Source organism: Penicillium mononematosum (genome assembly GCF_028829835.1).
Source record: "Penicillium mononematosum strain IBT 11891 chromosome Unknown utg000003l:1.0-8172316.0:1.0-8177699.0, whole genome shotgun sequence".
Classification (NCBI taxonomy): domain Eukaryota; kingdom Fungi; phylum Ascomycota; class Eurotiomycetes; order Eurotiales; family Aspergillaceae; genus Penicillium; species Penicillium mononematosum.
In genome coordinates, this window is record NW_026643273.1 from 1984250 (window position 1) to 2012105 (window position 27856).

At 50.1% G+C, this 27856-nt stretch overlaps 12 protein-coding genes across 12 annotated transcripts; 6 read left to right on the forward strand and 6 right to left on the reverse strand.

The window, feature by feature from the left end:
• Nucleotides 1-17: 17 nt before the first annotated feature.
• N7519_005697 (cystathionine gamma-lyase CYS3) lies at nt 18-1391 on the forward strand (the record flags this gene model as incomplete). Its single annotated transcript, XM_057292473.1, has 5 exons — nt 18-119; nt 180-265; nt 325-769; nt 827-1036; nt 1089-1391. 5 exons carry the CDS (start codon nt 18-20, stop codon nt 1389-1391), a joined length of 1146 nt encoding a protein of 381 aa, XP_057147284.1.
• A 490-nt stretch (nt 1392-1881) lies between these two features.
• N7519_005698 (protein-histidine N-methyltransferase) lies at nt 1882-3258 on the forward strand (the record flags this gene model as incomplete). The annotated part of the gene is made up of 3 exons (XM_057292474.1): nt 1882-2031; nt 2246-2539; nt 2614-3258. The coding sequence occupies 3 exons, from the start codon at nt 1882-1884 to the stop codon at nt 3256-3258; spliced, it is 1089 nt and encodes a 362-aa protein (XP_057147285.1).
• Nucleotides 3259-3459: 201 nt separating this feature from the next.
• On the reverse strand, nt 3460-4145 carry N7519_005699 (putative NADH-ubiquinone oxidoreductase 178 kDa subunit; the record flags this gene model as incomplete). Its single annotated transcript, XM_057292475.1, has 3 exons — nt 3460-3613; nt 3686-3930; nt 4041-4145. 3 exons carry the CDS (start codon nt 4143-4145, stop codon nt 3460-3462), a joined length of 504 nt encoding a protein of 167 aa, XP_057147286.1.
• Nucleotides 4146-5451: 1306 nt separating this feature from the next.
• On the forward strand, nt 5452-9552 carry N7519_005700 (uncharacterized protein; the record flags this gene model as incomplete). The annotated part of the gene is made up of 3 exons (XM_057292476.1): nt 5452-7127; nt 7156-8367; nt 8598-9552. 3 exons carry the CDS (start codon nt 5452-5454, stop codon nt 9550-9552), a joined length of 3843 nt encoding a protein of 1280 aa, XP_057147287.1.
• A 632-nt stretch (nt 9553-10184) lies between these two features.
• Nucleotides 10185-11523, reverse strand: N7519_005701 (glycoside hydrolase 5 family protein; the record flags this gene model as incomplete). The annotated part of the gene is made up of 3 exons (XM_057292477.1): nt 10185-10492; nt 10545-10673; nt 10728-11523. 3 exons carry the CDS (start codon nt 11521-11523, stop codon nt 10185-10187), a joined length of 1233 nt encoding a protein of 410 aa, XP_057147288.1.
• A 1381-nt stretch (nt 11524-12904) lies between these two features.
• Nucleotides 12905-13653, forward strand: N7519_005702 (uncharacterized protein; the record flags this gene model as incomplete). The annotated part of the gene is made up of 4 exons (XM_057292478.1): nt 12905-13095; nt 13152-13316; nt 13371-13498; nt 13553-13653. The coding sequence occupies 4 exons, from the start codon at nt 12905-12907 to the stop codon at nt 13651-13653; spliced, it is 585 nt and encodes a 194-aa protein (XP_057147289.1).
• A 718-nt stretch (nt 13654-14371) lies between these two features.
• Nucleotides 14372-17096, reverse strand: N7519_005703 (lysophospholipid acyltransferase family protein; the record flags this gene model as incomplete). Its single annotated transcript, XM_057292479.1, has 6 exons — nt 14372-14531; nt 14588-14844; nt 14900-15887; nt 15951-16206; nt 16257-16475; nt 16535-17096. 6 exons carry the CDS (start codon nt 17094-17096, stop codon nt 14372-14374), a joined length of 2442 nt encoding a protein of 813 aa, XP_057147290.1.
• Nucleotides 17097-17419: 323 nt separating this feature from the next.
• Nucleotides 17420-18590, forward strand: N7519_005704 (pantoate--beta-alanine ligase PAN6; the record flags this gene model as incomplete). Its single annotated transcript, XM_057292480.1, has 2 exons — nt 17420-17456; nt 17509-18590. 2 exons carry the CDS (start codon nt 17420-17422, stop codon nt 18588-18590), a joined length of 1119 nt encoding a protein of 372 aa, XP_057147291.1.
• Nucleotides 18591-18890: 300 nt separating this feature from the next.
• Nucleotides 18891-21182, forward strand: dbp7 (putative ATP-dependent RNA helicase; the record flags this gene model as incomplete). The annotated part of the gene is made up of 2 exons (XM_057292481.1): nt 18891-19205; nt 19374-21182. 2 exons carry the CDS (start codon nt 18891-18893, stop codon nt 21180-21182), a joined length of 2124 nt encoding a protein of 707 aa, XP_057147292.1.
• A 72-nt stretch (nt 21183-21254) lies between these two features.
• N7519_005706 (WD40 repeat domain-containing protein) lies at nt 21255-22646 on the reverse strand (the record flags this gene model as incomplete). Its single annotated transcript, XM_057292482.1, has 3 exons — nt 21255-21562; nt 21615-22327; nt 22396-22646. The coding sequence occupies 3 exons, from the start codon at nt 22644-22646 to the stop codon at nt 21255-21257; spliced, it is 1272 nt and encodes a 423-aa protein (XP_057147293.1).
• Nucleotides 22647-23421: 775 nt separating this feature from the next.
• Nucleotides 23422-25606, reverse strand: N7519_005707 (Zn(II)2Cys6 transcription factor; the record flags this gene model as incomplete). The annotated part of the gene is made up of 3 exons (XM_057292483.1): nt 23422-23818; nt 23876-24040; nt 24093-25606. The coding sequence occupies 3 exons, from the start codon at nt 25604-25606 to the stop codon at nt 23422-23424; spliced, it is 2076 nt and encodes a 691-aa protein (XP_057147294.1).
• A 616-nt stretch (nt 25607-26222) lies between these two features.
• N7519_005708 (putative MFS multidrug transporter) lies at nt 26223-27757 on the reverse strand (the record flags this gene model as incomplete). The annotated part of the gene is made up of 2 exons (XM_057292484.1): nt 26223-26341; nt 26398-27757. The coding sequence occupies 2 exons, from the start codon at nt 27755-27757 to the stop codon at nt 26223-26225; spliced, it is 1479 nt and encodes a 492-aa protein (XP_057147295.1).
• Between the last annotated feature and the right edge of the window lie 99 nt (nt 27758-27856).

Here is a 27856-nt window from a genome sequence, read left to right on the forward strand (position 1 = left end):
CATCTTCTCTATACACAATGGGCTCCACGGAAAACGGCACTACTAACCGCGGCTTTGGGACACTGGCTGTCCACGCCGGCTCCCCTCATGACCCGGTGACCGGCGCTGTCATTGCTCCGGTAAGCTTATCGATCTAGGGAGAAGACAAAGATAGACGGTATTAACAATGCCTTGACTAGATCTCTCTCTCTACCACATATGCTCAGACCAGTGTCGGAAACCCCGTTGGTCTGTACGAGTACACACGGAGCTCTAACCCCAACCGGTCAGTTTATTAGTCCCGAAGTCTGACACATCGATCAGGCGGACTAATACCCCTCGCAGTGATAACTTTGAGCAAGCCGTTGCAGCTCTCGAGCATGCCAAGTACGCTCTGGCCTTCTCCTCCGGCTCCGCCGCTACGGCCAACATTCTCCAGTCCCTTGCTGCTGGCTCCCACGTCGTTTCGGTCTCCGATGTTTACGGTGGTACCCACCGATACTTCACCAAGGTTGCTTCGGCGCATGGTGTCCACGTCACCTTCACCCCCTCCATTGAGTTGGATGTGGAGCAATTGATCCGCCCCGAGACCAAGCTCATCTGGATCGAGACCCCCTCCAACCCGACTCTTGGCTTGGTGGATATCCGGGCTGTTTCCAACATTGCCCACCAGCACGGCATTCAGGTCGTTGTCGATAACACTTTCATGAGCCCCTACGTCCAGAACCCATTGGACCACGGTGCCGATCTTGTTGTTCACTCCGTGACCAAGTACATTAATGGCCACTCCGTGAGTTCTTACTTCCAATCTAGACTTTGCCGGTATCAATTTCTAACTTGAAACTAGGATGTCCTGATGGGCGTGGCTGCCTTCAACTCCGAGGCCCTCAAGGAGCGCCTCGGCTTCCTCCAGAACGCCATCGGCGCTGTGCCCTCTGCATTCGACTGCTGGCTTGCTCATCGCGGTCTGAAGACCCTCCACCTGCGTGCCCGCGAGGCGACCAAGAACGCCACTGTCATCGCCAAGGCCCTTGAGTCTTCTCCCCACGTCATCTCCGTCAACTACCCCGGCATTGACTCCCCCCCCCCACCGCGCTATTGCCCTCAAGCAGCACCGTGATGGTATGGGTGGTGGTATGCTCAGCTTCCGTATTAAGGGTGGACAGCAGGCTGCTCACGATTTCTGCAAGTACACTAAGGTCTTCACCCTCGCCGAGAGTCTGGGAGGTGTTGAGAGTCTGTGCGAAGTGCCTTCCAGCATGACCCATGCTGGTATCCCCAAGGAACAGCGCGAGGCCGCCGGGGTCTTTGATGACCTTGTCCGCATGAGCTGTGGTATTGAGGACTCTGTGGATCTGCACGCTGATGTGATGCAGGCTCTCAGCTTGGCTGCTGTGGGCAAGAAGGCTTAAACGGAGCTCTTAATTTGCAGCTCATGTATTTGGCTTGCATTAAATATTAGAATAGACAGCATCGGTTTCTAATCACTTGGATATGACATTATGAGTTATAGAATTACCAAATCATATATTTACAATTATTGCAACTCGCCCTTAAACTTCAAAAATTACAATTCAATCCATCATCTCTTTAAGGTTGTATACTAATTAGGTATCCTGCCTGAGGCAGCTACGTATTCGCTTAGTCATTTTCCACCCACTGCAATTTTTTGTATGGAGATCAGATCGCAGCGTCTGTTGAAAGATAGCGTTGGAACTGAATTACTATTTAATCAACTGGTTCTTGCCCTTGAAGACACTATTTTTGCCAGAACTAGTTCAAGTTTGTCGGCAACCTGCAATATCCGACAGATTCTCATCATCTGCAACATCAGGGCCACTTCAGACAACCCACCTACACGATACTAGGTCTTGGAAGAGAAGAGAGCCGTCTTAAGTGAAAATGGCCTTCAGCTTCGGATTTTCCGGGGATGATATCGACATTGACGATTCGGAAATCAATAATGATTTCTCCGGTGTGCCCTCGCAGCAAACTGTGGGCAATTCTCTTCCTGAGCTCGTGAAACCCATTAAACATGATATGAATGAATGGGTAAGTGATAAAGCAAGATGTTTCGTTCTCAATTATGCGTGTTATGCTACTTCTTTTGTCATGGATGCTTTGGGTTGGCAAGTATATACTAAATCCCAATTGGGGCCTACGAGATACTGTCCTCTATCATTGACAAGAGCACGAAAGCATGAGTTCATTACTTTGAAGTGCATTATACCTTTCCAACAGAATCGAAACCTAATCAAGATCATAGCTTCCAATTCTTCCCTCTCAAATCTTCTACAATAAGCTCGCAGTCGGGGATTCGGCTCTGGCCGTCGCTCGACGAGAGATCTTTGACATCCGCACCCAGCTCATGGCCGAAGACAGCGCAGGCCACGATAATGAAAAGCTTATTGCCGGTATTGAGAAAGGCGACATCACGCCTAATTTCTATGAAGGCGGCTTCAAAACCTGGGAATGTGCGTTGGATCTAGCGAAGCTCTCCCTCAACGAGGACATTCTTAATGGATCCTCCGATAACCCGGCGGATATCCATATAATTGAGGTTCGTAATCATCCTTCTTGTGGAAGCTTTCCCAACATCTGCTTAGGGTTAAGAAGGCTAACATGAAACACCAGCTCGGCGCAGGCACAGCAGTCCCATCATTGACGCTGTTCGCCCGTCTCCTCAGCCAAGCCCAGCCCGGCCAGAGTCAAAGAAAGACACTCTTTACTTTTGCAGACTACAACTCTGACGTGCTTCGTCTTGTCACGCTCCCGAATCTCCTTCTGACATGGCACAATAGCCGCTCCCAAATGGCCGTTTCAGCTGGGTCAACTGCGCCAGATCAGGACGAAGAGCTGGATATCACGCCTGAGCTGGTTCAGGAGTTCAAAGATGATCTTGTTCAGCGTGGGATCTCGGTTGATTTCGTCTCGGGTGCTTGGTCGCCCGAGTTTGTGGATCTGGTCTTCTCGTCCGGTGATAGCGCTCGCAAGACTCTGGTTCTTGCTAGTGAGACTATTTACTCGCCCGCATCGTTGGCGGCGTTTTCTGAGACACTTTTGGCGCTGCTGCGCCGCTCGAACACTGCATCGGTGAAAAGTCGGGCTCTCGTCGCGGCGAAGAAGGTTTATTTCGGAGTTGGTGGCGGTGTTGATGAGTTCCTTGCCGTGTTGGGTACTGTCTGTGCTAATGAGCTGGACGTGCAGCAGAAATTGAATGTTCAATCTGAGGGTGTAGGCAGGGTAGTTCTGGAGGTTGTGCCGTCAACCGCGCCATAGAGCGAATTCGATAATAAAATGGATGTCAAACCTCAACATTCAACGAATATTCAGCGAGGATCTAGGGGTTAGGTTCAAAAACAAAAGAAAATCCGATTATCAGGTGCTGGATTGAACGTCAAGTCCCAACGTATATGTACATGATTTTTCCTCCACACATGTCTATTTCAGACAGCCGACCAAGAAAAAAGATACCCCCATTTACTCGTAGATCGACACAACCTTGCCGTCCTTCATCCGCGCAACCCGAGACTCCTCAATCTCCTGGTTCTTGCGCTGGTAGTGAGCCACAACATGGCTCAGGTCAGCCTGCGAACCGGGCGAAACGTTGTACGGAGAGCCGGCGTTCATCATACTAGACAAAGGAAAAAAACACAATTAGCAAAACAAGAAAGAAAAGCCTTTCCGGGGCAACAAGATCACATACTCGGGCTGTCGAAGGGCAAAAGCCTCGGGGGGACCCTGACTGCCGAGCAAGTGGCGGTCAGTAGCAGCCTTCTCCATGATAGCGGTGTGAATAGCATTGCGCTGCTCGAAGACCTCCTGGGAAGGAGTCCACTTGCTAATGAGGCCGGAGATCCAAGAGGGCTCGCCGGATTTCTCGTTGGACTGGGAGACGCGGTAGAGGAGGTAGGCGGAGGCGATGGAGCCGCAGGTGACGTAGAAGCTGCGCTGTTAAGTGGACATGGAAGGGTTAGCCAGGTGGTCGTGGGTCATTGAGGCATTTCTTGCTCTGCTTCCAGACTCGGGTCTGGTCGCGATGGGCGGGGAGAGGAGCTTACGCCGAAGCCTTCGTTCACGGGCTCGTGGGCGGCGTGAGATCCCCAGCGGCGCTGGGTGCGCAGCAGCTGCCGCGTCGAGGGAGCAGATCGTCTGGCAGCGAACATTGTGTGGAGGGAAGCAATTGGTGATGATCGATGACCCTTTGCGGAACGATGATAGGGCGAGGTGGAAAGCGAAAGTCGATGACACGTGATGTCCGTATTGGGTTTAGTGTCATTCTCTATTCTGCGTTGGACAAATGTCATCTCGATTTATTATTTACTACCTAGGTATATACGGAGTAGTTTATTGATTATTAGTTTATTAGTTTACTCTATCTTTTAATTATTACATCATTATTTGGAATCATACTTGAACTAAAATCTGGTATTTTTGTTCTCTCGTAAATCTTGATCTTAGAGGAGGACCAATGCATATTTAGTATCACATTGCACTCCTATCATTAATAGAGACAGTAGTACTGCATCTATACAATGTATCATGTACAGATAAAAATAAAATCCAAAATTAAACTGCAGCCCGAACTAGTTGGCATACGAAGTAGAAAATCATACAATCATATTATGTCCAATATGCTGCTATGCTGCTATGCTGCTATGTTCGAAACCTCATCTAGTAATCTAGTAATATCCCTGGATGTGTTGTCCGATGACAGCCTCACTATTTCCCAGGGTTAACCATGCCAATTGGGCGGGACAAGTCCTTCTGATATATCGCCTCGTTTTCAATTCCCACACATTAGTGTCTGCCTATCAATTGAACATGTCAGCTTGTCGGTGTCAAGTTCCCCCCCACTAATGCCTCGAATAGCCCGAACCCACAGTTTGATGCCCAATGTCATGGCGTCTCCCAACTGGTCTCGCTTCGGTTCAGAATGGAATCTGGGTGGATTCCGATCTTCTTTGTGCCCTCAATATTCCCGGTACTCGCGTCTAATTGATGGCCCTCTCGCACATTGGGGGGATGGGTATCAACACGCTAAGGGTCGGTCCGCTATTGTGCCCCGACAACGTTGGGATGCTAATTTTTTCGAGATATTTTTTTGGAATTCTTTGGTGTTCGTCTTTTCCTTTCCTTTTTTTATTTTCTTATGGTCTTACACCCAAAAATATCTACACTGTTTCGTGCATCTCATTCGCGCCCAGTCAAAGAGAGGTTTCAGGTCTCTGCCCGATCAACCGAAGTCACTTGGCTTAAGTTTCTAATTATTCCAAAGTCTTGATACTTCCCAAATTATAGTCAACTTTTGGGCTATCTCTTGAGGCTTCGCCACAGGGCTGGTTGCAAATGTACAGTGCAGTCATCCCATATGATCGGAACTATCGACTCATACTCCATTTAGTACATTGATCCTATTGGTAACACGTCTGTCCGGGGCAAGAAGTCTTGGGCACGCATCACTCTTCCGCAATGGCGGGCAGCAAGAAGGCTAAGGCCAAAGACAAGAATGGCAAGGCTGCCACCAAGAAGGTTAAGAAGGGGAAGAGCCCAGAGGTCACAGAGACTCAGACAACTACAACTACACCTGCTCCTGGCAGCCCTGAACTTACGGCGCAGGAACCAGAGCAAGTAAAAGAGCAAGAGCCTGCTGTTGACAATACAGACGTCGAAGTAAAGTCACCACTTCCTGTGTCAGCATACGAGGTATTCGACGAGGAGACTACACCTCAAGACAGCCCCAACCCTGTCGCAGACCAAGAAACACCTGTACTCGGCAATCCCGTATCAACGTACGAGGTATTTGACGACAACACTACACCTCAACACACCTCCGGCCCTGTCGCGGGTCTACAGTCGCCGGTACTCGACAAGCCCGTATCGGCATACCAGGTGTTCGACGACGAAACTGCACCCCAAGACATCCCCGACCCTGTCGTGGATCAATCATCACCTGTAGTCGACAAACCTGTTGACGAAGCATCACCCTTGGACGAGCCAAGCTCGACTCAGCCTCCCATCGAGGACACTGAGGTCAAGCAGCCGCCCGTGGACGAGCCAAGCTCGACTGAGCCTCCCATCGAGGACACTGAGGTCAAGCAACCCGTGGATGAGTTAAGCTCGACTGAGCCTCCCATCGAGGACACTGAGGTCAAGCAACCTGTGGACAAGTTAAGCTCGACTGAGCCTCCCATCGAGGTCACTGAGGCCAAGCAGCCGCCCGTGGACGAGCCAAGCTCAATTGAGCCTCCACTTGAGGACACTGGAATCAAAGAGCCGCCCGCAGAAGAAACAAGTTTTGTTCAGCCTCCCCTCGAGGACACTGAAGCAAAGGGGCCCTTGGAAGACCAGCCCAAGCAAGACCAGCCCAAGCAAGCCGAGCGCTCTGAAGAGACAACTGTAGTCTCATCGCCACCGGCTGACCCATTCTCCCCTGTGGCCGCCTGTGTGCCTTTACCTTCACCATCTTTGACCGAAGCACGGTATATGTCAAGTCCTTCCCAGGATAACCAACTATATTATCCTGGACCATCAGCGTATTCCCCATACGCTTCACCTGTCCCCTACTCTGCACCAGCACCTTACGCGTCACCAAACGCCTACGCTTCGCCAGTGCCGTACGCTGCCTCACCAGTGCCGTACGCCTCGCCAAACGCCTACTCTTCTCCGGTACCCTACACATCACCTGCGCTTCACGCTCCAGTGCCGTACGCTGGTTCCCCTGTGCCTTACACTTCCACACCTTACGCTGGCTCTCCAGTGCCTTACAGCTTACCCGGACCCTACGCTGGTTCCCCCGCGGCTTACGCCTCGCCAGTAGCTCAAACCGCCTCACCGGTGCCCAAAGTCAGCAGCCCACTTGCACGTTCCCACTACCCTCAAATGTCTCCAACTATATCACCAACGGCAACTCCCCCACCTCAGAATCCACCAGCCGCACCGATGGCTCCCTCAGAAGCGCCTTCCGTGGCCCAAAGTGGACCATATGCCCTCCAATCTCCTGTCATGAGCTCTGCTGGAATGGTACCTCCTTATGGGCATTATTCTCCTCATCATCAATCGGAGGCCCATTACATGCATAACATGCATCGGAGCTACAGCATCCCAGACCCATCATATTCGGCATCATATCAAGCCCTTCAAAATCTGTCCATGGCCAACGGCCATCCCCTTGAGAATGGATCCCCCCCCAGAGAATGACAGTGAGCACATTGAGCTTCTTCAACGCATTCAGTCGGCCATTCCCGACATCAACCGTCTTCTTCATGGGTTCCGCAGCACCCACAACAAGCTCTCGACTCGGGAGGCTGAGATGAAGCACATTGGAAGCCAGCACGACCAGGCTCTAATGCACAAGGACTACTACATTGAAGCTCTGCAAGCTCAAATGAAGAAGACAGCCAATGAAAGTGCCGAAGAAGACGCCAGGTTAAAGCACACCATCAGTGAGCTGCGTCTCGAACTCGGCGATCTGCAAGAGAAGCAGAAGGACCTTGAAGATGGCTTAGCTGTCCATCAGAAATCCAACGAGGAGCTTACTGAAACCAAAGTCCAACTCGAGGGACAAATCAACCAGCTCAATGAAAGCATCAAGGAATCAAAGGAAGCCCACGAGAAAGCCTTGGAGGCCCAGAAGGAGGAACGGGAGAAGGCTCTTGTGGCACAGAAGGAGGAGCTCACTGAGTTGTTTGAGGAGATCAAGGCCGAGGATGAGAAAACGGCAGCCGAGAATCTGGAGACTCGTGAGCGTGAACTCCGCAATGAACACGAAGCTAGCAAAGGCGAATGGGAGAAGGAGAAGGCCCAATTGCAGGAATCCTTCGAAACCCAACGCACCGAGCTGGAGGCCACCAAGACAGAAGTGACATCCCAGATCGCTGCTTTGGAGTCCAAGGAAACCGAGCTGCAAACCCGACTTGCCGAACTCACATCGACACGTGAGGAACTAGCAGCCAAGCTTGCAGAACTGGAAGAAACCCGCCAGAAGCACGCCCAAGAATCGGAAGAACTTCGACAAGGCCATGCTGGTGAATTGGACTCCATGCGACAATCCCACGACGAACAACTTGCTGCTGCTGCCAAGGAATTGGACGAGAAGATTGCGGCTCTGGAAGCTCACTTCAATGAGAAAGAGAAGCTTTGGACCACGGAGCGCGCTGCCATGGAGCAACAACTCTCCGAGAAAGATAGCGAGCTTGCCAGTGCCGAGAGAGAGAAGGAAAGGTTGGAAGGAGACGGAATTGTCAAGGAGCAGCACCTTCAGCGTGCGGTGGACGGCATGCGAATGACCATCGACAACTTGGGCTCGGATTGCGACAGGCTGAGAAAGACACTGCTCAGCCTGGGAGAGGCCACTGACCTCAGAAACACCAAGGGCGACCAATTCTTGTAAGTGAGCCTTTAAAGCCCTATGGATTTGCTTATTTTTCCTTTTTTCCTTTTTCATCTTCTTTTTCGCCTTCTCCTTCTGCTTTTCGTCTTCTTCTTGAAGACAAGTCATTCATTCTCTATATTTCCTTTGTTTGAACTGCATCAGCGCACAGCGGACATACATTCTCTTATAGACTCATGTTGATAACGATAAATGGACACGATCTAATAAACTCTTTCATCTTTAGCTTGGACTGCTTCACAGAGCTCTCGCAGCTCATCCACAATCTATCCAAAGAGCACTTCGGATATCTCCCCATCGATCCCCCAAAAGACATCCTTTCCAAGATTCCATCCGAACTTCCACCTTTCCTTGACAACACCCCAGCCTCCCGCGAACTCCGATGTGCCTACATCCAGCACATCATCTCAAAAACCCTAACCTTCCGAGTCTTCCAACCCTTCCTCTTCACCCTGGGCCGACGATACGACAAAGCCGACACCTTCTTCCAGATGCTATCCATGGACATCCGACGCAAGTCCGTCCGTCGCGAAGCATTCTGGCGTCAACAGACCCTGAAAGCAGCCTACACGACCTCAGACGCAAAACAATCAATCAACGTAGCCGCAGCAGTAATCGTCGACGAAATCATCGACCACATCAAGCATTTCGCAGACCCCAAGCACCTCGACTCCCTCCTAATCGGCGTTCGAAAGATCGTCAAGCTCGCCGCCGAGACATGGAGGCACGCGCGCGTCGAGCGCGAGCTCGTCCTCGCTAGTTTCCCAGCCCCGGACGCTGAGAGTGTCTCGAACGAAGGCTGGCTGGAGTACGCTGCAAACAAGGATCAGAAAACCACCCCGTCGAACGAGCCCACGCGCCATGTCGTGCTGCGCACCTTCCCGCGTATTACGCGCGAGGCTGCTCACGAGGACTTTGCGAGTGATGAAGAGAAAGCTACCGGATGTACCTACTCGCAGGGTGTTGTGCTGTACTCCGATTCGCCGGTCATTATGGGTCGGCTTCAGGAGTTTGCGAAGAACTCTGCCGATGCTGCGGTCACTGATTCACCTCCTAAGACGCCCTTGGGCGCCAAGGGTATTGAGAAGTTGGCGCCGATTGATGTTTCCTCTCCGAAGGTTATGACTGTTCGATCCGCCCCTACGAGTCCCGGTGCGAAGGGTCAGTTTATGAGGACTTGATTTTGATTCTGGTGACTTCGATATATTGTTTCTATAGCGCCTGAGCCATTTTTCTTTTGTTTTTTCTTTTGTTTTTTCTTTTGTTTGTGTTTTCATCTTTTGTTCTACCGCATATCTGTTTTGAGATTTTATTGGAACGTTTCAGCGGATTTGGATTTCATTCTTCTTATGTTGTGTTTATATTTGAGTATTTATAGCTTTGTTTGAAGATTGCATGTAAACAGCAACAATGTTAGCGAGTTGGAGAAACCACTTTGTACCTGCATCACTCACCAGTCCAAATATATATTGCATGTCATATGGCATATGTAGGAGCTAACTAGACCGACCAAATACATGTATAACTACAAATACATCAAGGGAGCCTAGATTTTGCTCTTTTATATATAGGCCTTACTATAAACTAAAAAGATGACTTACAGACAACCCAGGTAATCAGTAAAATCAGCCTGATATTCCCGATCCTATAAAAATTCATTGTGTACTCTTTCTTGGTAAGCTAAATCACAAAGATGAGAAATGCATGCCCCAGGCGATGCGTCGCCTGAAATGACTTGTATCGAGCCATGAACCAAACAAGAGATATGAGAGCCCGAAGAATACCCGCTTAGATCCAGTCCTCAGCACAATATTCAGACGTTTCCACTCTTAGATCCCACTGACATGGTCAGTGACAGTGCACTTCCAGTCATCAGTGCCATAGTAGATGGTGTAGTCATCATTTGGCGAGGGACCGGTGGACAGCTTCTGGCCATACTGCCAGAAGAGATCAGCAGCGTTGCCGGGGTGGACAGGGCGGTCTTCTGCCACTTCAGCGAGTCGGAGCAGTGGTCATTCTTGATGCCATATTCCTCGAACATGCAAGGCTTTCCAGCTTCGTCGCAGATCTTGGCGTGGGACTCGATCCATTGGTTGCCAAACTCATTATCTTTGATACCCCCTAGGATGGGTTAGTGTGCTGCGTCTTTGGGATGCTTGGGCAGTATTCTTACAGTCAGCCACGTAGAGGTGGAACACTCCAAAGTCAATATCAGGGGCAGCAAGGTTCTTGGCGAAGTCGCTGCCTTCTTTGTGAGTGTAAGGGTAAGATCCATCCGATCCGGGGGTTAGGCCCATGCCCTCTATATCACGGGTTAGAATATATTAACAGTTTTGGCTGTCTCAGGAACACAAACCTTCACCGGTGGTGACCAAGTGGTTGGAATCGAGAGACTTGATGTAGGCAGATGTCTTGGCTACCCAGTTGGCGATGACATCGGTTTCGCAGCCCGGGCAGCGAGGCTCATTACCCAACTCCCACGCAAAGATGGCAGAGGAAGTCTTGTAGCGAGAGACAACAGCCTTGATGTACGCCTGGTACACGCTCTGCATCTTCTTATCGGTGTACCAATCCGTCTTACTGCCTCCATAGGCAGTAACGTAGGCGTTCATGCCACCATAATCATCCCAGAAGTTCACAAAGGGAATGATAAGCTTGATGCCGTACTTCTCGGCAGCGGAAACAACGTAATCAAGGCGCTTCAGACCATCAGCGCCAGTGTTGATGGTAGTTTTACCGGTAGCTTTGTCGTGGAGCTGGAAGTAGACCTTTCCATCCTCCGGGACGGTGTTAACGTCATTGAAACCCCAAACTCGGAGGATTTTGAGACCGGACTTTTTCAGATTCTTGAGGACAGAGTCAACATCGGCATTGTTGGTCTGGAATGGCAGCCAATAAGAGTTCGTGCCAGCAAAGTACTTGGACTCGCCGTCAATATTGAACTTGAGACCGTCGACCTTGGCAAAAGAGCTGCTGCCAGTGGGCTGAGAAGTGCCCAAGGGGGTGGACGAAGTCACAGACACTGTCGATGAAGGGTGTCCGGTCGAAGAAATGGCAGTCGAGAAAGTTGACGACGACGCCGGGCTAGTCGCAACTTGAGCGGAGGCTGCTCCTATCGCGGACAGGACAGCAACGGAAGAGAATGAACGCATCTTGTGTTATGGATGAATGGTAAACAGGAAGATTGTATAGAGTGCTGTTGATCTGGATGCTATTGGAATTGAGGGTATTGCGAGCTACTTTATATGTTTTGACAGTCTAGTTATCCGGATTTTGCACAACACCCCCTTGAAACCCGAGTCAAGACTCTCCGAACGACAATCACTGCGATTTGCGATAACTTGTCAAAAAGGATACGGAGTATGGATTTGCACATGAAGATCGACAGTAACCCCGGGTTTTCCTCTCACCAGTTGACGTTGCTTTTGCACAAATGCGCCACAGTGCAGATGGGCTGATTCTACCCCGTACTGTGCCTGGACTCGGGAACCAATGGTAGTGTAGGTCCTTCACGGAGATTATTTAGGGCGATCAGTATGTTTTAACCCTATTCGGGTCTATCATGGCGGAACTCCTGAACACTCTCCCGTGCTAGTTCGGGTAATTTCCGTCTAAACGGGCCGTACATCGAAAAGGGTCCGAAGGTTAACGGTGTCTCAGATTGAGAATCCCACGTGTAAAATCAGGCTAGTTCTTTATCCGGTTAGTCGATTGAATTTCTGGCTCTATGTGCCCCTGTCAATGCATCAAAAGGCGCAGATGCGGACACTCCGTACGGCGAGTAACTTCCTGGGTTCCTCAGTCGTTGTGGAATCCGGGGTGCGTGTTTCTGCAGTATACTTTCTAGCACAGCAGAGAAGCAATCTTATTGATACCACTAATGGCTTGGGGACATAGGGTTTGAGACATTTGAGACATCCTCGTGAAACCAAACACCCAACGGCTTGGAACCTCTTGCCAGACCCCACTGGCTGTTTCCAATTCATTTCCAGTATCAGACGACATATTCATCACTTACCGGATCCCGTCGGATGCAAGGTACCGTCTCAAGTAGAGACTCATATTCAACAGATTCAATACTCACTGGCCTACTCAAGGAAGCCACCATAATCATCCCAGAAGTTCACAAAGGGAATGTAAATTCAATTTTGTCCCCGATAGGGAGCGAAATGGCCTTTCTAATAACGCCGAAGAAACTCCTCAACGCCGGAAACGCCACAATGCCGACCCTTGGAAGAGACGCGCATAACAACGTGGACATCAACAACGTGGGAAACGCCCCAACGCTAAATAAACGCCACCATTCTGAAGAGACGAGCACCAACAACGTGGAACTTGGACAGTTTAAAAAAGTCTCACATTCAGAGCTTAGCAATATACTCATACACGGCTAATCTTACAAGTATGTCGAGCTTCGCGAGTATAAAGCCTCTCGACTTGGCCTCGTTCTTTGGCCCTTCATTCAACAAGCCCTGAGGACTCCAGCTCTCATTCTATACTTATCCTTTCCAGATTATCATCTCCCAGTTCAAGATGAAGTTCTCCCTTTCATGTGTTGCTGCACTCTTCGCAGCCACGGTGCTGGCCACTCCAGTGTCCAATGATGTGCTCGAGAAGCGGGACGTTCGTGGCCACTACACTGTCTCTGGCCTCGGTGCGCGCAAGCAGGCAATTCTCAAAGCCGGTGGTAACACTCTCGATATTGCCATTGCCATGCTCGAGATGTAGGATTCTTACCACGACATACATACCTCTGTATAATGCTGATAGTCAATCACAGAGAGGACATGAACACTGCGCACTATCCCTACGGCGACGCCAAGACCCAGGATGCAGCCAACTTCGGTCTGTTCAAGCAGAACTGGGGCCAACTCCGCGTCTGTGCCTCGCGATATGGCTTTGTTGGACAGCCTGAGGCGAACTGGAACAACGGTGCCATTCTCAAGTAAGGAAACCCTCGATGATATCATGTTTCGAATGACAGCTTACCTTTCGAAAGCTCTAACGTGAAGGCGGATATCGCCTCCCGCTGGGACTGCCAGCGCTACTACGGGTACGACAAGTGGTTTGCTGGCCACCGTAACGGTGCTAGCGGTCTTGCGAATCCCTATACCCAGGACATTCTCAGTAAGTCTTCAAGATATGGCTACGCTTGTGATGGTGACGTTGACCCCTTCCCAGACTACAAGGCCTCCGTCGAGTGGATTAAGCAACAGATCGACAGCAACCCCGCGTACAAGACTGACGATACCCGATTCTATGTTGAGGTTGTTGCTATCTAGGCAACGTGAGGCCTTATACCCCTCGCTGGGCACTTCTCAATTCAATCTACGGGCTTCGTTCGACCAGAAGTTCTAAGTGATATAGCCATTACCTAGTTCTTTTGTGGCGATTGAACGAAACCACAGCGCTAAGGTGACGGTGAATTGGGACAGAGAATAGCTTACTTTGAGTGGGTTGACCAAAACCCTATGTAGTTATCAATAATATACGTGATACTTTTTCTTCGCTATTGGACACATAATTGTCCGTCCTTATGCTCTCTCATATCTCATTGTCTGGTATTTTCAATTTGACAACATTTTCACACAAGCAATGTCTTTGATAATGTGGTAAAAAAGGCCCTCGATAGGTGAATGAATAAAGGCAAACAAGGAGATAGGATCAACCATAAATAAAGAAGGGTTAATATATATAGTAGTAAACTTCAAGTTGAAATCTGACATGGTATCTGCTCAAGGGTTCTTGAGAGGATCAGTGTGATGGTATCCTTATATGAACACTATAAGTATGAGAACTCGTACTCGGTATGCCCGCTGTATATCCTTTTGTTCATTGTATCAGGGGGATGGTGACATAGCACCTCCGCCTAGGCGAGCCAAACGCAGGAAAAATCAAAAAATATGTGCATGAGAACTATAATTCTGACACTATGTAATATGAGGTAGATATAGAAGCAGCGTGTACAAATGTACATACATGGGTATCAAAAAGGAATGACTAGAGCTTTGCCTCAGTTCCAATTGCATTTCGGCGCATCTGCCGTGACGATACGTCGGCAGGCACCGGAGCCGCGGCATTTTGGAACAGTTTCCGCCCAACCATATCGGACATGGTAAGAACGCGTGAGGAGACAGTTGCACCATCTCGACGGTTTTTGCTGTGAAATGTTAGTACGTTTCGTTGACAGAGATAATGCGAGAAGAATGGACTCACCCCTCGCGACGGGACTGTGCGATCAATTCAACAAAGTCCCACAGTCGACCGCCGTCCAGAACCTTCCCAGTACCCTCGTCACGCCGAGGGACCCATTCAGGAGCCAGCCTGAGAGACGGACCGGCACGGGATCCTTTGTTCTTCGCAACCAAGATAATACCCTCTTCTTCAAATCGTTGATAAGAATTCTTGAGGGTCTCCTTGTTGACGGCCTCGAAGTAGGAAAGATCACCTTGGTGGTATAACGTTTTACCGAGCTGCGGATGTGAATATTAATGAAATAGTCGGTATAGCATGGGAAAGGAAACTCACGACTTGAGCACTATCTTGTGCTTTCTTTGAATCGATCCAAACTTCCTTCGGACCATCGAGAGGCGGTGTCAATCCAAGAAGTGACACCGCGCCAAGCCAAGAGGCCTCGATGAAAGGCCAGATCAGGAAGCAGTAGAAGTCATAGTTCTCGCGACCACATAATCGCTCAGACTCGCTCAATTCAACGTACACTGGCGTGCCGGACTCATCACGGGTGATTTTGATCACATCATCCTTCTCTAGCCCACGCAATGTCTTATCGAAATTGTGAGATAAGCCCTCAGGCGGGAAAATGAATTCACCGCGGAAAAGCTGCGACAGGAATGAAACCTGTTTCTTCAAATCCTCGTGGGTGATTCTTTGATTGGCAGGCCCACCACCTTGCTTGATCTTTGTGTACATAGCCACGGAAACCAGTGCTTCAGTGATGAATAGGTGGATGAGCATGTTCCGGTAAAAGGAAAGTTGGAAACGATCCACCGCATAGTATGTTGGCTCGACTAGACCTGAAATTAGACCAACGAGTTTGGGCCCTAGGACTTCCAGTGCACGGTCAACCACCGTCTCCGTTGGTGAGTGATAGAAGTGTGCTACTCTGCCACCTTTGGCTCGCACCCGATCGCAGAGCCAGTCCAATCGGCGTACTAATTCGGCCTTTCCGACTCCGCGGCCGCGTAAGGTCAGAAGAACGGTTCCCACAAGGGCGGTTGGCATCATCACAGACACGTCATTGATATCGGACAGAACCCGATAACCGAATGTTCTTAGAATGCGGCCTCGATCAGTATAGCTAAGTTTGTTATTGATGTCAGTGCTGGGGCGATCTAGTCGCGTAAGCTGCTGGCCAATGAAGTCTCGGAGACTCCATGGCTCGTGGAAACGAACATCAACTCGGCCTAGCTTTAGGGATAAAACCGAGGACGAAGAAATGAAATCAGCCAAGTTCTCCTTTGCCTTTGGTTGGCCAAGAAGCTCGCTAATGTACGACCTAAATAACTTGTCAATTATAACGCTCACCAGAAAGGTTAATATGCCGGGGGGGGGGACATACTCTGTCTCAATGACCTTGTCGTACTGAGTGCTGACCGGACAGATGATGAGGTCTTCAACCCGACCTGATAGTAGACTGTCCATGATGAAACTCAATATTCCAAACTTGGGTGAAAGCAGTTTTCCAGTTCTGGAGCGACCACCTTCAATGAAGCACTGGAAGTTGAAGCCTTGTTGAAGGAGGGTATCAATATAAGCTTGCACGACAGTATTGTACAAGGGATCATTTCCGAAGCTGCGTCGAATCCACATAGCGCCTACATTAGGTTAGTACTGGTAGCTAATAGAAAATTGTCGTGCGACCGACCTGCGTGTTGTAGGAAAGCGCCCAGCAAAGGGATATTCAGATTGTCACCCGCGACGATGACAGGTAGAGAAATACCGAGACGGTAACAGATAAGTTGTAGGGAGACATAATCCACATGGGACTTGTGACAAGGAAGGAAAACAATCGACTGCTTCTTTTTGGCAGCAGTTTCGGCTACAGATCTTAGACGTAAGACTTCTTCGCTGGATACATGGATGCCTAAGTGTGTTTCGTTTAGCATTGACTGGCGAGAGAAGGAGTATAGCATTAAAATTTACCTTGGTGGTAAGCACGAGTCAAGAGCTGTGTGCACATATAATAAGCACCCCGAATGAACGTCTTGCTTTCCATCTTGCAAATCATGTTTTCCATCATTGTATCCACTACTTCCCGTAAATTATCTTCGATCTCGTTCCGGCGACGAGCCCGTTTGTCGTCCAACGTTCTACCTTCATTGATTGCCAGCAATCCTTCCTTCTCTTCGACTACGAGTCGACGATTGGCCAATTCAGTGATCTTGTTTTGCAGGAGCAGGCTGCCTAATATGGAGGTCTTCATCCTTTCGGAGAAGCCCGAATAGAAGATAGGTTGACCGATAGGTTCGTCATATGCACGCCAGCCCGTGCCGGACATGTACAGGCTCACTTCCCGGAGAAAGTCGAAGGGGTTCTCGCGAAATCGCACCATGTGGCGGACAAGGTTGCGTTCAGTGATTTTTTCATCTTTGGTTTCGGGACCTCCAGTGAAGCCTGATGGATGGATTGTCAACTGTGAGTTGACGATTTCCAGGTCTGGCGCCGAGTGGTGGTCATCGGCAATAGCCGACTTAGGAGACGGCATTGTACAAGGGGGGCAGGGCGAGAATGGTTATACTTCAGGTCAGCTCACGAGCACGCGGTTAGGTCCATGGAAGGAAAGAAGAGAGGAAGAGGAGTCAAATGAAAAGCTCAAATGAGACGAGGTGCGGGACCAAATCATAGCTTGAACCCTCGAGCTCTCAAGCGGCAACAAACCGGCTGATCGCCCCCGGATGTTGTCTCGGATTTCCCCAGAAACGAGCCGAGGCAGGTCACGTGGGCCTGAGCTGTGTAGCTTTCATCCCACAGTTGCTAACGTTCATGTTGTACATCTTGCATTGAGCTTATTTATTATCCTCACATAGTATGTCTCGCTTAGTCAACGGAGCGAGATCGTTTTCGAGTATGTCTCTTTTGTGGAAATTCTAGCTGCAGATAAGCTCACTCTATCCCAGCGACAGCTTCATCCCTCCTTGCCGACGCGACCATGGCTTCACAATCTGTTCGCCAACCATCCAGCTTTCAAGTCTTCCGCGATGTCCCCTCCATCCGAGGACTTCGGCGCCAATTGTTGCAGAATGACCGGAGTGTAGGGTTCGTTCCTACCATGGGCGCACTTCATGAGGGTCATCTCTCCCTAATTCGACATGCTGCCCGCGAGAACACAGATATCTTCGTTAGCATCTACGTCAATCCCACACAATTCGGAGTCACGGAGGATCTTTCCAGCTATCCCCGCACCTGGGATTCTGACGTTGAGAAATTGGAAAAGCTGAATGAGGAGCTCGAGCGGTTGGGAGAAAACAGTGCAAGTGCGGGGCGCATCACTGCCCTTTTCGCACCCACTTCGAAGGTCATGTACCCCGGTCTGCCCCCTTCGTCAGAGGTTGATGGACACGGCTCATTTGTCACAATTACCCCGTTGTCCACTAAACTGGAGGGCGGTTCTCGTCCGGTATTCTTCCGGGGCGTGGCGACAGTCTGCATGAAACTCTTCAACATCACAACCCCCGACCGTGCCTACTTTGGCCAGAAGGATGTGCAACAAACCGTGGTCATCAAGCGCATGGTGGAGGATTTCCATGTTGGCACCGAAGTGCGAATCATTGAAACTACGCGTGAACATGACGGCCTGGCGCTGAGCTCGCGGAACGTCTACCTGGGCGACCGGCGACGAGCCGTGGGGCTCACCATCTACAAGGCGTTGAAAGCCGCCGAAGATGAATACCTGTCTGGCAAGACCAGTCGGGCCGATATTCTTGGGGCTGCTCGTAATGTGGCGGAGACTGTCCTTTCCAGGCAACAATCCCTTTCCCCATCCGAGAGAGCACTCTACGAAGTCGACTACATTTCTCTCGCCGATCCTGACACCCTTGACGAGTTGGAAGTCGTCGACCCGGCTAAGGGCGCAGTTTTGAGTACCGCATTCAAGATGGCACCACTGGAAGAGTCCAAGCCAGGCGAAGACTGTGGATTGGGCGATGGCAAGGTCCCTGTGCGACTGATCGACAACCTCATTTTGGCTCCTCGTGCTTGATACCATATCGAACACTTCAGTAATGAACATCTGACACTTTAGCATAGCACGGTTTGCAAGCAAACCACCTACATACGTTCTTTAAAAGCAAGATAGACTAGGAATTATTCAAATATATCTCTCCATTTCCCTGCAGTTCAATGTAAACAAAGTAGGGCAAGTCCTTAGGGTGGAGAAAATTTGCCTGAGAGCCTGGAAGTCTTGGCGCCGAAAAAAAGTCTCGAAAGCTTTTGGATCGCCGGTCCAACAAAAACCTTCACAACTCCCCTACATTTTCAGCGGGGATCGCCTTATTTCAAAATGGCCGACGATGGAATGCTTATGAACTTTACCATTGGCGACAGTGTCATCAAGCCTGAAGCCAAGTTTAAAGGAGGAACATGGCGAGACCGACTGACTGCAAAGAAGCGCTCAGCCCACCGAGGATCCGAGAAAGCACCCGGAGATGCAGCTGCGCGCAATGCAGCATCCAAGAACCCGAACCAGGTCCAACTCGGTACGCGACCAGTGAAAAGACAAAGGACCGAAGACTCAGACTCGTTCAACCGCCCGAGCGCCCCGCGCTCTGGTGGTGATCGACGACCACAGCAACATCCACGAGACCCCAAACATTTCGTTTCCTCGCTCTTTACTAGTAACCCCGAAGCGCGCAATCCCGAAGAACCCAAGGAGGAGAGAGGGCGGAAGATGCGAAACCGACTAATGCGCCGCTGATCGACGGACTGGATACCTTCACGAATCTGGGCTTGTCCCCCTAATCTTGCGGCGCATCTGCTCACAAAGCTGGAGCTCAAGGCGCCGACGGCTATCCAAAGAAGCTCAATTACACAATTGCTGAAGGAGGAAAGTGACGCTTTCATCCAGGCCGAAACTGGTTCCGGAAAGACTCTGGCTTACCTTCTGCCGCTGGTGCAGCGGATTATGGACCTCTCAAAAGCGACTAACGAACATAACGATACCCAAGTCCACCGAGACAGTGGATTGTTCGCTATTATTTTGGCACCCACCCGTGAACTATGCAAGCAGATCTCCGTCGTGTTGGAGAACATTCTGCGCTGCGCGAACTGGATTGTATGTGGAACGGTAATTGGTGGAGAAAAGAAGAAATCAGAGAAGGCACGGTTGAGAAAGGGATTGAACATTCTTGTCGCAACACCTGGTCGATTGGTAGACCACCTCGACAATACGGAAGCGTTGCAGGTCGGCAATGTGCGGTGGCTCGTACTTGACGAGGGTGATCGCTTGATGGACATGGGCTTCGAGGAGGAATTGCAAGGCATTGTCAAGAAACTTGACGCTAGACAACGCCCTAGTCGCGTTCCCGGTGTCCCTACTCGCAGGACAACGATTCTGTGTTCTGCTACTCTGAAGATGAATGTCCAAAAGCTGGGAGAAATCAGTTTGAAGGACGCGGTACACATCAAGGCCGACCCGTCCGATGAGGATGAGGAGAAGACAAATAAGGACGAGGAAGAGTCATTCCGCGTCCCGGCTCAGCTCAAGCAATCGTACGCGATTGTTCCAGCTAAGCTACGTCTGGTCTCATTAACAGCCTACTTGAAGAGGACGTTCATGCGGAAGGGATCAGTGATGAAGGCGATTGTTTTCATGTCTTGCGCCGACGTAGTCGATTTCCATTTTGAGCTATTCTCAAGGAATCAAGATCGCGAGCAACAAAGGAAGAGCGACGAAGAAAACAAGAAGGACGAAAAAGATCAGAAAGACGAAAAAGACGAAGAAAAGGAGAAACTGTCACCCCACGGCACCATTGCTCCCGGTAGAGCGTTTTCGACCCCGACGAATCCAGTCATCTTACACCGACTGCACGGCTCGCTTCCCCAGAATGTTCGAACTGCTACGCTCGGCTCTTTCTCTCGCAGTACTGAGGCTTGTGTCATGATCTGTACTGATGTGGCTTCCCGTGGTTTGGATTTGCCCAACGTGGACTTGGTTGTCGAATATGACCCGGCCTTCAGCTCCGATGACCACACTCATCGTATTGGTCGTACTGCTCGTGTGGGACGAGACGGCCGTGCCCTCATTTTCCTCCAGCCTGGCTGTGAGGAGAACTATGTCGAAGTTCTGAAGCGCGGCTACCGCGACGGAGGCAAGGCACTCACCCGCACTGATGCAAACGAGATTCTCAAGCGTGGCTTTGGCGGCAACGATAACAAAAAGAAGAACTGGGAGGAGAAGACGACCGATTGGCAGATGGACGTGGAGCGTTGGGCACTTGATAACCCAGACTATTTGGAAATGGCTCGACGGGCGTTCCAATCTCATGTCCGGGCTTACGCGACCCACACCGCAGCTGAAAGGAGCATGTTCAACATTAAGGAACTCCACTTGGGCCATCTGGCGAAGAGCTTCGCCCTGCGTGACCGACCGGGTAAAATCAACGTCCCTGGTCTGCGACCTGGACAAGAAGACACCAAGAAGGACTTCAAGGCAGCGCGAAACGGTGTTGCAGGAAATAAGAGGAAGGCCGAGGATGCTCCATCTTCCACAAATGTTGCGGATGAGGCTGCTCGCAAGATGAGAGCCAAGATGAGGGAGCATATGTCTGGAGCGAACGAGTTCAACTTGGCTTGATTTTTTTGCTCTGTGGACTGTTTCAAAAAAAAAGCATGGTCGCATGGTTGTTTTGTAGCATTAGCCTTTATCTCAGTAGATATCCCATAATGAAATCTTCCCGTCCTTGGACCCAGCCGCTAGCCAATGAGTTTCTTGTACTTTTTGATTCCGTTGTTGCTGCACTGTTGCAAGAGAGTAGTTGCGTCCGTCGACGGTCGTCTGTCCTGCTGCGCGCTGGTCTGCATCTCGGGGTTCTTGTTTTGCAGACTCAGGCGATGGAGACACCAACGAAGACGTACTTTCAGTATCCCCGAACGCTACAGAATAACAACCATCCTTGTGCCACTTCAGCACAGCCAGCTCTTTCATGGTTTTGCCGAGAGTACACCCGGATCCTGCTATCCCACCCAGCAGTAGCAAATACTTTCTCATCCGATCGGATCCGCAGACCCTGCTGACCCGAATGCTTTGTGTTGACAATCTTCAAGGGAGATTCTTCTTTGTAGCCAGCGGTAGTGATATAACCCGCAGACCCCGTGCTGGGGATGGGATGCTTGACGATCAGAGCATCCGCAGAAGAAGAGATGAAGTATCCATGGGAGGGGGCGACATCTAAGGAAAGGACCGGCTGGGAATGAGGGCGGCCAGCATAAAGCTTGTCCCATTTCAAAGGGTTGTTGTTTATGTACTCGCGCTCAAAGCTGGCCGACTTGAGAGCTCCACGATGAACGAAGACCATCACATGGCCATCTTCGTATGCAGAGGCGACGTAGAGATCCCCAGAAGGTGAGACGAAGAGATTTACAGCCATCAGCATTCCAGTTTTAGGGGATTGTTCGGAAGGAATAGTACTGATCCTGCGCTCGGACGGAAGTTGGAAGATATCGACTCCACCAGAGTCTAAGGCATTGGGTACTGCAAAGAGAGTGTTCTCTGGTCTTCTGGATTGGGATGGAAATGCAGGAAGCCCGTCTTGATTCACGAAGGCCATTGAGAACGCACAGAAATTAAGCGCATTCACGGGCAAGGAATGGAGTAACCATGGCTGGGTTTTACTTCCTGGCTGTGCGGACTCGGTCGCATCCACTGGAAGCGTCTTATTGAGAAAAGTCTCATCCTCTGGACGAAGCTTCCACACACATAGTTTGTGGTCGCGGCCATGTCTATTGCAGATGTTAGTAGGGTGGCCGATGCCTTCCATGGCTAAGTAGGAGTGGATGAAACATCATACGTGTAAACCTCGGTAGCACCTGAGCCAACATCAAAGCCTCTGGCCTCCAAAACAGCTCCCTCGTGGGCCTTCCATGCCGTCACAGGGCGTTTGGTGACCAGGTCCCAAACAACGATCCAGCCATTAGCATCACCGGATACAAGCCGTAAATTCTGGCTGTAGATGTGCAGGGCATGGACTGGAGAAGCATGTCCACGAAGGATGTAGATTGGAGTAGCTGGAGATTGAACTTGAACTGATTTGGTGTCCATCCCAAATGCCTTGTGGTTGTTGCTTGTTGATATCTTCTATCTTAGCCAAGGTCCACAGCCATGTGGAATTGCCAGCTTACACCGCCACACTCGAGCCTCACCTATGTTGTATGGTGATATATTTGGGCGTGGATCTTTATGATATGCACTGTCAATGGAACAACACAAAAGCAAGAACGGTTCAACTTTCAGGAATGGAAGTAGAAAATGGACTAATAATCAACAAGTCTTGAAATCATGGCCTGGGGCGACCAACAACATGGACCTTTCTCTTTCCCCTTTAGTGCTCAACTCTTGCCGCTTTTCGATCACTGACCCTTACATAAGGGCAGGTGCTCACCTGGGCACCTGGCACCTGCCAAAGTGGGCAATGGGGATATTCTTCAAACATCCTTAGAAGCGTCCACTGGAAGGTTCCATGTAAAATAAAGACCAATGAGGGATGTGACAAGCTACGGCCAAGTTGAAATTCCATTGCTCATCGAGGTTCACTCTTCGTGGTTCCAAATCTCCACTATCGGTGTTAGAGGGTATGCTCTACCATCCAATGCTGAAGCTAACCATGCTAATCAGCAAGTCCCAGTTTATTACGGATTTGGCTGCGTTATCCATTGATGGATGAAGCAATAGTTTGGTAGTCTTTATTTAACCACAATCGGCGATTTTTCTCAGAATTGATCGGCTGAGAATAATCCATGATATTCATAGGGTATAAAAGCACATAGATTTGAAATTAGGGAATAATAATTCATGGTTCGTCAAGGTTTCCAAAGCATCAAATCAAATCAAATGTACCATAGTGATACTGATTGAGTGCATGGTGGTGATGTGGTGGCACATAGTATCCTTGATACGGGTGATTTTCCAATGAGAAGTCACCCGTAGTCAACAAGGGATTGTGTAGGCTTGGAGACGAGCCCGGGTGGTTGGAGATTGGTAGAGATGGGTCTAATTCATAGAAGTCATTGTGCATCTGGGCTGGCGTCACAGTGTGCGGGTGAGCATCGACCCAGCCCCAAATTTGTTTGAGATCGTTTTTGGTTGTTTCAGCACTGCTGCCAGTCACTTTTGTGAGGGTATCGAAGATTCCGAGTACCTCCTCTTGGGCTTCGCGTGTTTCTAAACACTCTGCAGCGAGTATTAGAAAGTACAGGGATATATGGGCCACGCCTCTATTCAACTGGTTAGAGACAGACATTTCTGGGATCTTGGTCACGATTTGTACTAACCGGTCTGTGGTATGGGCAATAAGGCCGCACATTTCGTGTGCATGGCTTCGTTGCATTTTCCGCATATCCTCATCGAACTCCGACTGGAACGGGTGTGTTTTGGCCAGTAGAATACGACTGGCATGGTAGAATAACCGAGAAACAACGGCAGATCGGTTGACAAGCCTGCAACTATGAGCTGGCGAACGGGCTGGATGTGAGATAGTTGAGTACATACCAAACTTCAGGAAAGACCGATTTGGAGGTCGTTTGCCATGGCTGCAAATGACCAAGGGGTGCAAGGGATCTGGGAATAGATTTTGCCCATTGCTCACACCATCTGTCGTGGGTAATCCATTCATGATCGTTGAGCTGAATGGCCCTGGCCGAGTCGTCATCTAAAGCGCGAGATGGACCCGAAGATGCTTGTAAGGACATCACTTTCGCGAAAATATAAAGTATCCGATGATGCCATAGATCTTGACTTCCCCCATTGGTGGCATCTGGATGATCCATGTCCATGTTGACTCCCCAAGTGTCTGGATCCCAAGACAATGTCCAATTGTATCGCGTACATTTCAGGAGCTCTGCACTGATGCTGATCCTGAAACATGCTCCACCTAGCCCGGGGGTTTTGGCAGTCCAGCCACATTCTCGGATCAGTGCTCGGGAGCCTGCGCTGTGATCTCCACTGTGCCTTGGTTGGCTCGGCATGGTTTCGGAGAAACCGAGAGCAACGGCTGCTGTTGCGCATAGTACAGAGTCACGATTAGGATCGTGGACTGCACCCAGAAGATCCCGAGTAGCCGCGTCGTAATAGTGTGCCGCTTTTTCTTCCCCATAAGAAGGGTCTACAGAAGAAAGATGTCTAGCACCACACGCGATGAATGCCTTTAGCAATAAGGGCTCGCCAATTGCAAAACCTGGAAGAATCTGGGAAAACTGCGTTTTGTGAGCAGACTGGAAGGATATAGTGCGCGGAGATTTACCCACATGGTTCATTTCATCCATTATATCCAGCCGGGGACCGACTTCTTCCACGAAGATTCTGAGCAAAGAGACTTGCTCTGGGTCGGTGAGGAAAGCATGGTACTCATGTTTCCCAGCCAGTTTCCGCGCGAAATGAGACGTCCCGTGCGGAAGAAGTTCATCTCCAGGTACCAAGTGAGGCTGGTGCCAGGTATCAGATCCAACGAACTCCGCTGTATTTGGGTGCGGGACATCCAAGCTCAGCGGGTCAAATGAATGCGCCACTGATTGAAAGAGATTTGTCAAATCATCATCCCCCATAAAATCAAAGTCATTGTGTGATTGTGGGTCCTCCTGAACAGGACTCTCCGCTTGGACAGGCGGGTATATCTCGAACCCTCCCACATACAGTGACGCAATCGTTCGCGAGTCATCACGAAATGTCACCTTCGATCCGGCGGGCCGAGCGATAATGTGTGGGGGCGCCACAGTCTGAGTGTCAATGAAATTGAGACGAACACCACGTCGACAGACGCGATCCGATTTGCGACAATTGAGACACCTTCCCACAGCTTCGTCGCATTTCAAATGTCTTTGGCGACAAGTGAGACAGCCTGTGCGTACCCTCCTAGCTTTGGTATCTGGCGTATCTGTGGATTTCTTGCGACTGCTGCGGGGGCGGGGTGTGCTTTGTGAATCGCTTGCCTGGCTTTTTGGGGTGGATGTCCTCGTGCTGACGCTGGGCGACTGCGGCTGCGCCTTCGCTACTTTTCGAAGATTCATGTTGCTGTAAACTGCGAACCGTGAGAGTTTTTTTTTTTGCGTTACAACGCAACTATGTTTCTAGTCCCCGGCGCCAACTCGAGTCCCAACCGATAGAGGTTTCCCGAATACACAAGATGCCGTTGTAAGTTCTTCCCAGATGGCCATGTTCGTTGTTCACAGTTTCAGAATTATATCCAGCTAGAGAAAAGAAGATTGCGACCGTCTTTGGGATTGGTATTCAAGTGTAGCTCTGAATCCAACTACCAGGCGGCGGCACAGGAGGGGCAGGAAAGAAGGGATCGGCGAATAAGTCTGGGGCAAAAAGGGTGTCAGCTGAGAATTATCATCCGAACGCGAAAGCATCGTATGAATACACTCACTAGCCCCTTGCTTAGCCACACAGACGTCTCGAAGTTGCGGAGAAGTGGGTGGATGTTAAGTTAAAGATCGAGTTCAAAAAAAAAGGTGGGTCGCTGTGCCAAGATCGCCGGTATACGGAGTACGGGATGCCCACGGTATAGTATGTGCATACATAATGTATTTACATCTAGATGAATAGATACAGTAAGAAGGCCAACATCGCAGCCAATATACATTCTCCGGTATCAGAACAACGAATCATCAAAGAGACTGGCTAGGCCTTTCTCCCCAATCGCGGTAGTGGGACTCGGCCCAGCAATATTAACACAATGACTCCCCAGAAGGCGGCAGAAATGAAGGTCAGCTGAAGAGCCGCGGAGTATGATGTAGTGACTGAGTGGTAATTAGCAAGGTCAAAGTGAGTGGTGCTCGAAAGAAATAGAACATACCTTCTCGCCGATGGATTGGATCCAGGTGGGCAATGGTATCAACGGATTTCCGGACAAGTGCAATGATATGGTTCTTCTCAATACCAGTGACGTTTATGTTAAGGTGGTATATGAGACTATTCTGAAAGATCCAGCTGCTGACAGCCACGCCCATCACGGCCCCAAGGCTTCTCCACAGCCCCAGAGTAGTCGTTGCGACAGCCTGATCTTGCTTCTCACTGGTTGCGAGAATGGATACCATGAGGGTGGGAAACGAAAACCCCTGACCTAGACTGGAGAATGAGATGCAGACCATGGAGAGTGGTTGAGAGGTGTCAATTCCCATGGACGCAGCTGCACACCCACCTATCACCATGCAGCATACACCAACCATGACGAAGGGTTTGAGACGTCTGGTCCAGTTAATCATGAACCCGGTGCTCACACTAGAGATAGTGACAGCTATGGAGGAAGCCACAAGGCGTAGACCAGAAGCAGTTGGGCTGGTCAGCTTCACGGCCTGGAAATACAGCGGGGCGTTGAACAGCATGGTGTGTACAGACATGGCGGCAAAGAAATTGCCAAAGATAATACTGGCTCGAGGATCCTTTGCCATGAGCTCAATTGGTAGCACGGGTCGTGGGACGTGCCGCTCGTAACGCACCAAGATAACAGCTAGGACTAATGATGCCACTAGGGAGATGATAATGAGCGGATGGCCCCAAGGATAGACATTCCCTCCAAAATTTAGACCCATTATCAACAGAGTCACACACATAATCAAAATGATTGATCCCGTTATATCGATACTCCGGACCAACTGCCAGACTTTCATGCGCTCCATTCCAGTTTGTTTAATGCCGAGATCCGCCGGGACTGTCCAAGCGGCTGCGATAAAATAAACGAAAATGAAAGGCAGTTGGATGAGAAACGCACCCCGCCAGCCGATATGATCACACAGGTAACCCCCAAAGGCAAGGCCGAGACTACTGCCGGTGCCGAGACACAGGTTGATGTATGATTGGTAGACCCCGCGATACTCGAGATGCACCAAGTCACTGGAGATGATCTGACCGATGGAGAAGATACCGCCGGCACCAAGCCCACAAAGCGCGCGAGCAGCGATAAAACCGCCGATACTTTGCGCCAAGCCACAACCTGCTGTCGTAAGGAAGAACATGCTGATAGAGAAGAGATAGACAGGTTTCCGGCCAAATGTGTCCGAGATACGTCCAAAGAGGGGCATAAATGCGGTCGAGGTCAACAAGAAGGCCGTTGATAGCCAGGAGGCTGAGTTGGCTGCTTTGAAGTAGGAGGTGATAACTGGATGGCTGGAGGCCATGAGGGTCGAATCAAAGAAGCCGATCATGTAACCCATCATGATGCCACTAAATATGACCCAGAACCTGGTCGGCGAGACATCAATGAACCTCGAGGCGTAATCCGTTTCATCTTTGGTTGAGGTGTTTGGCTCTTGGGT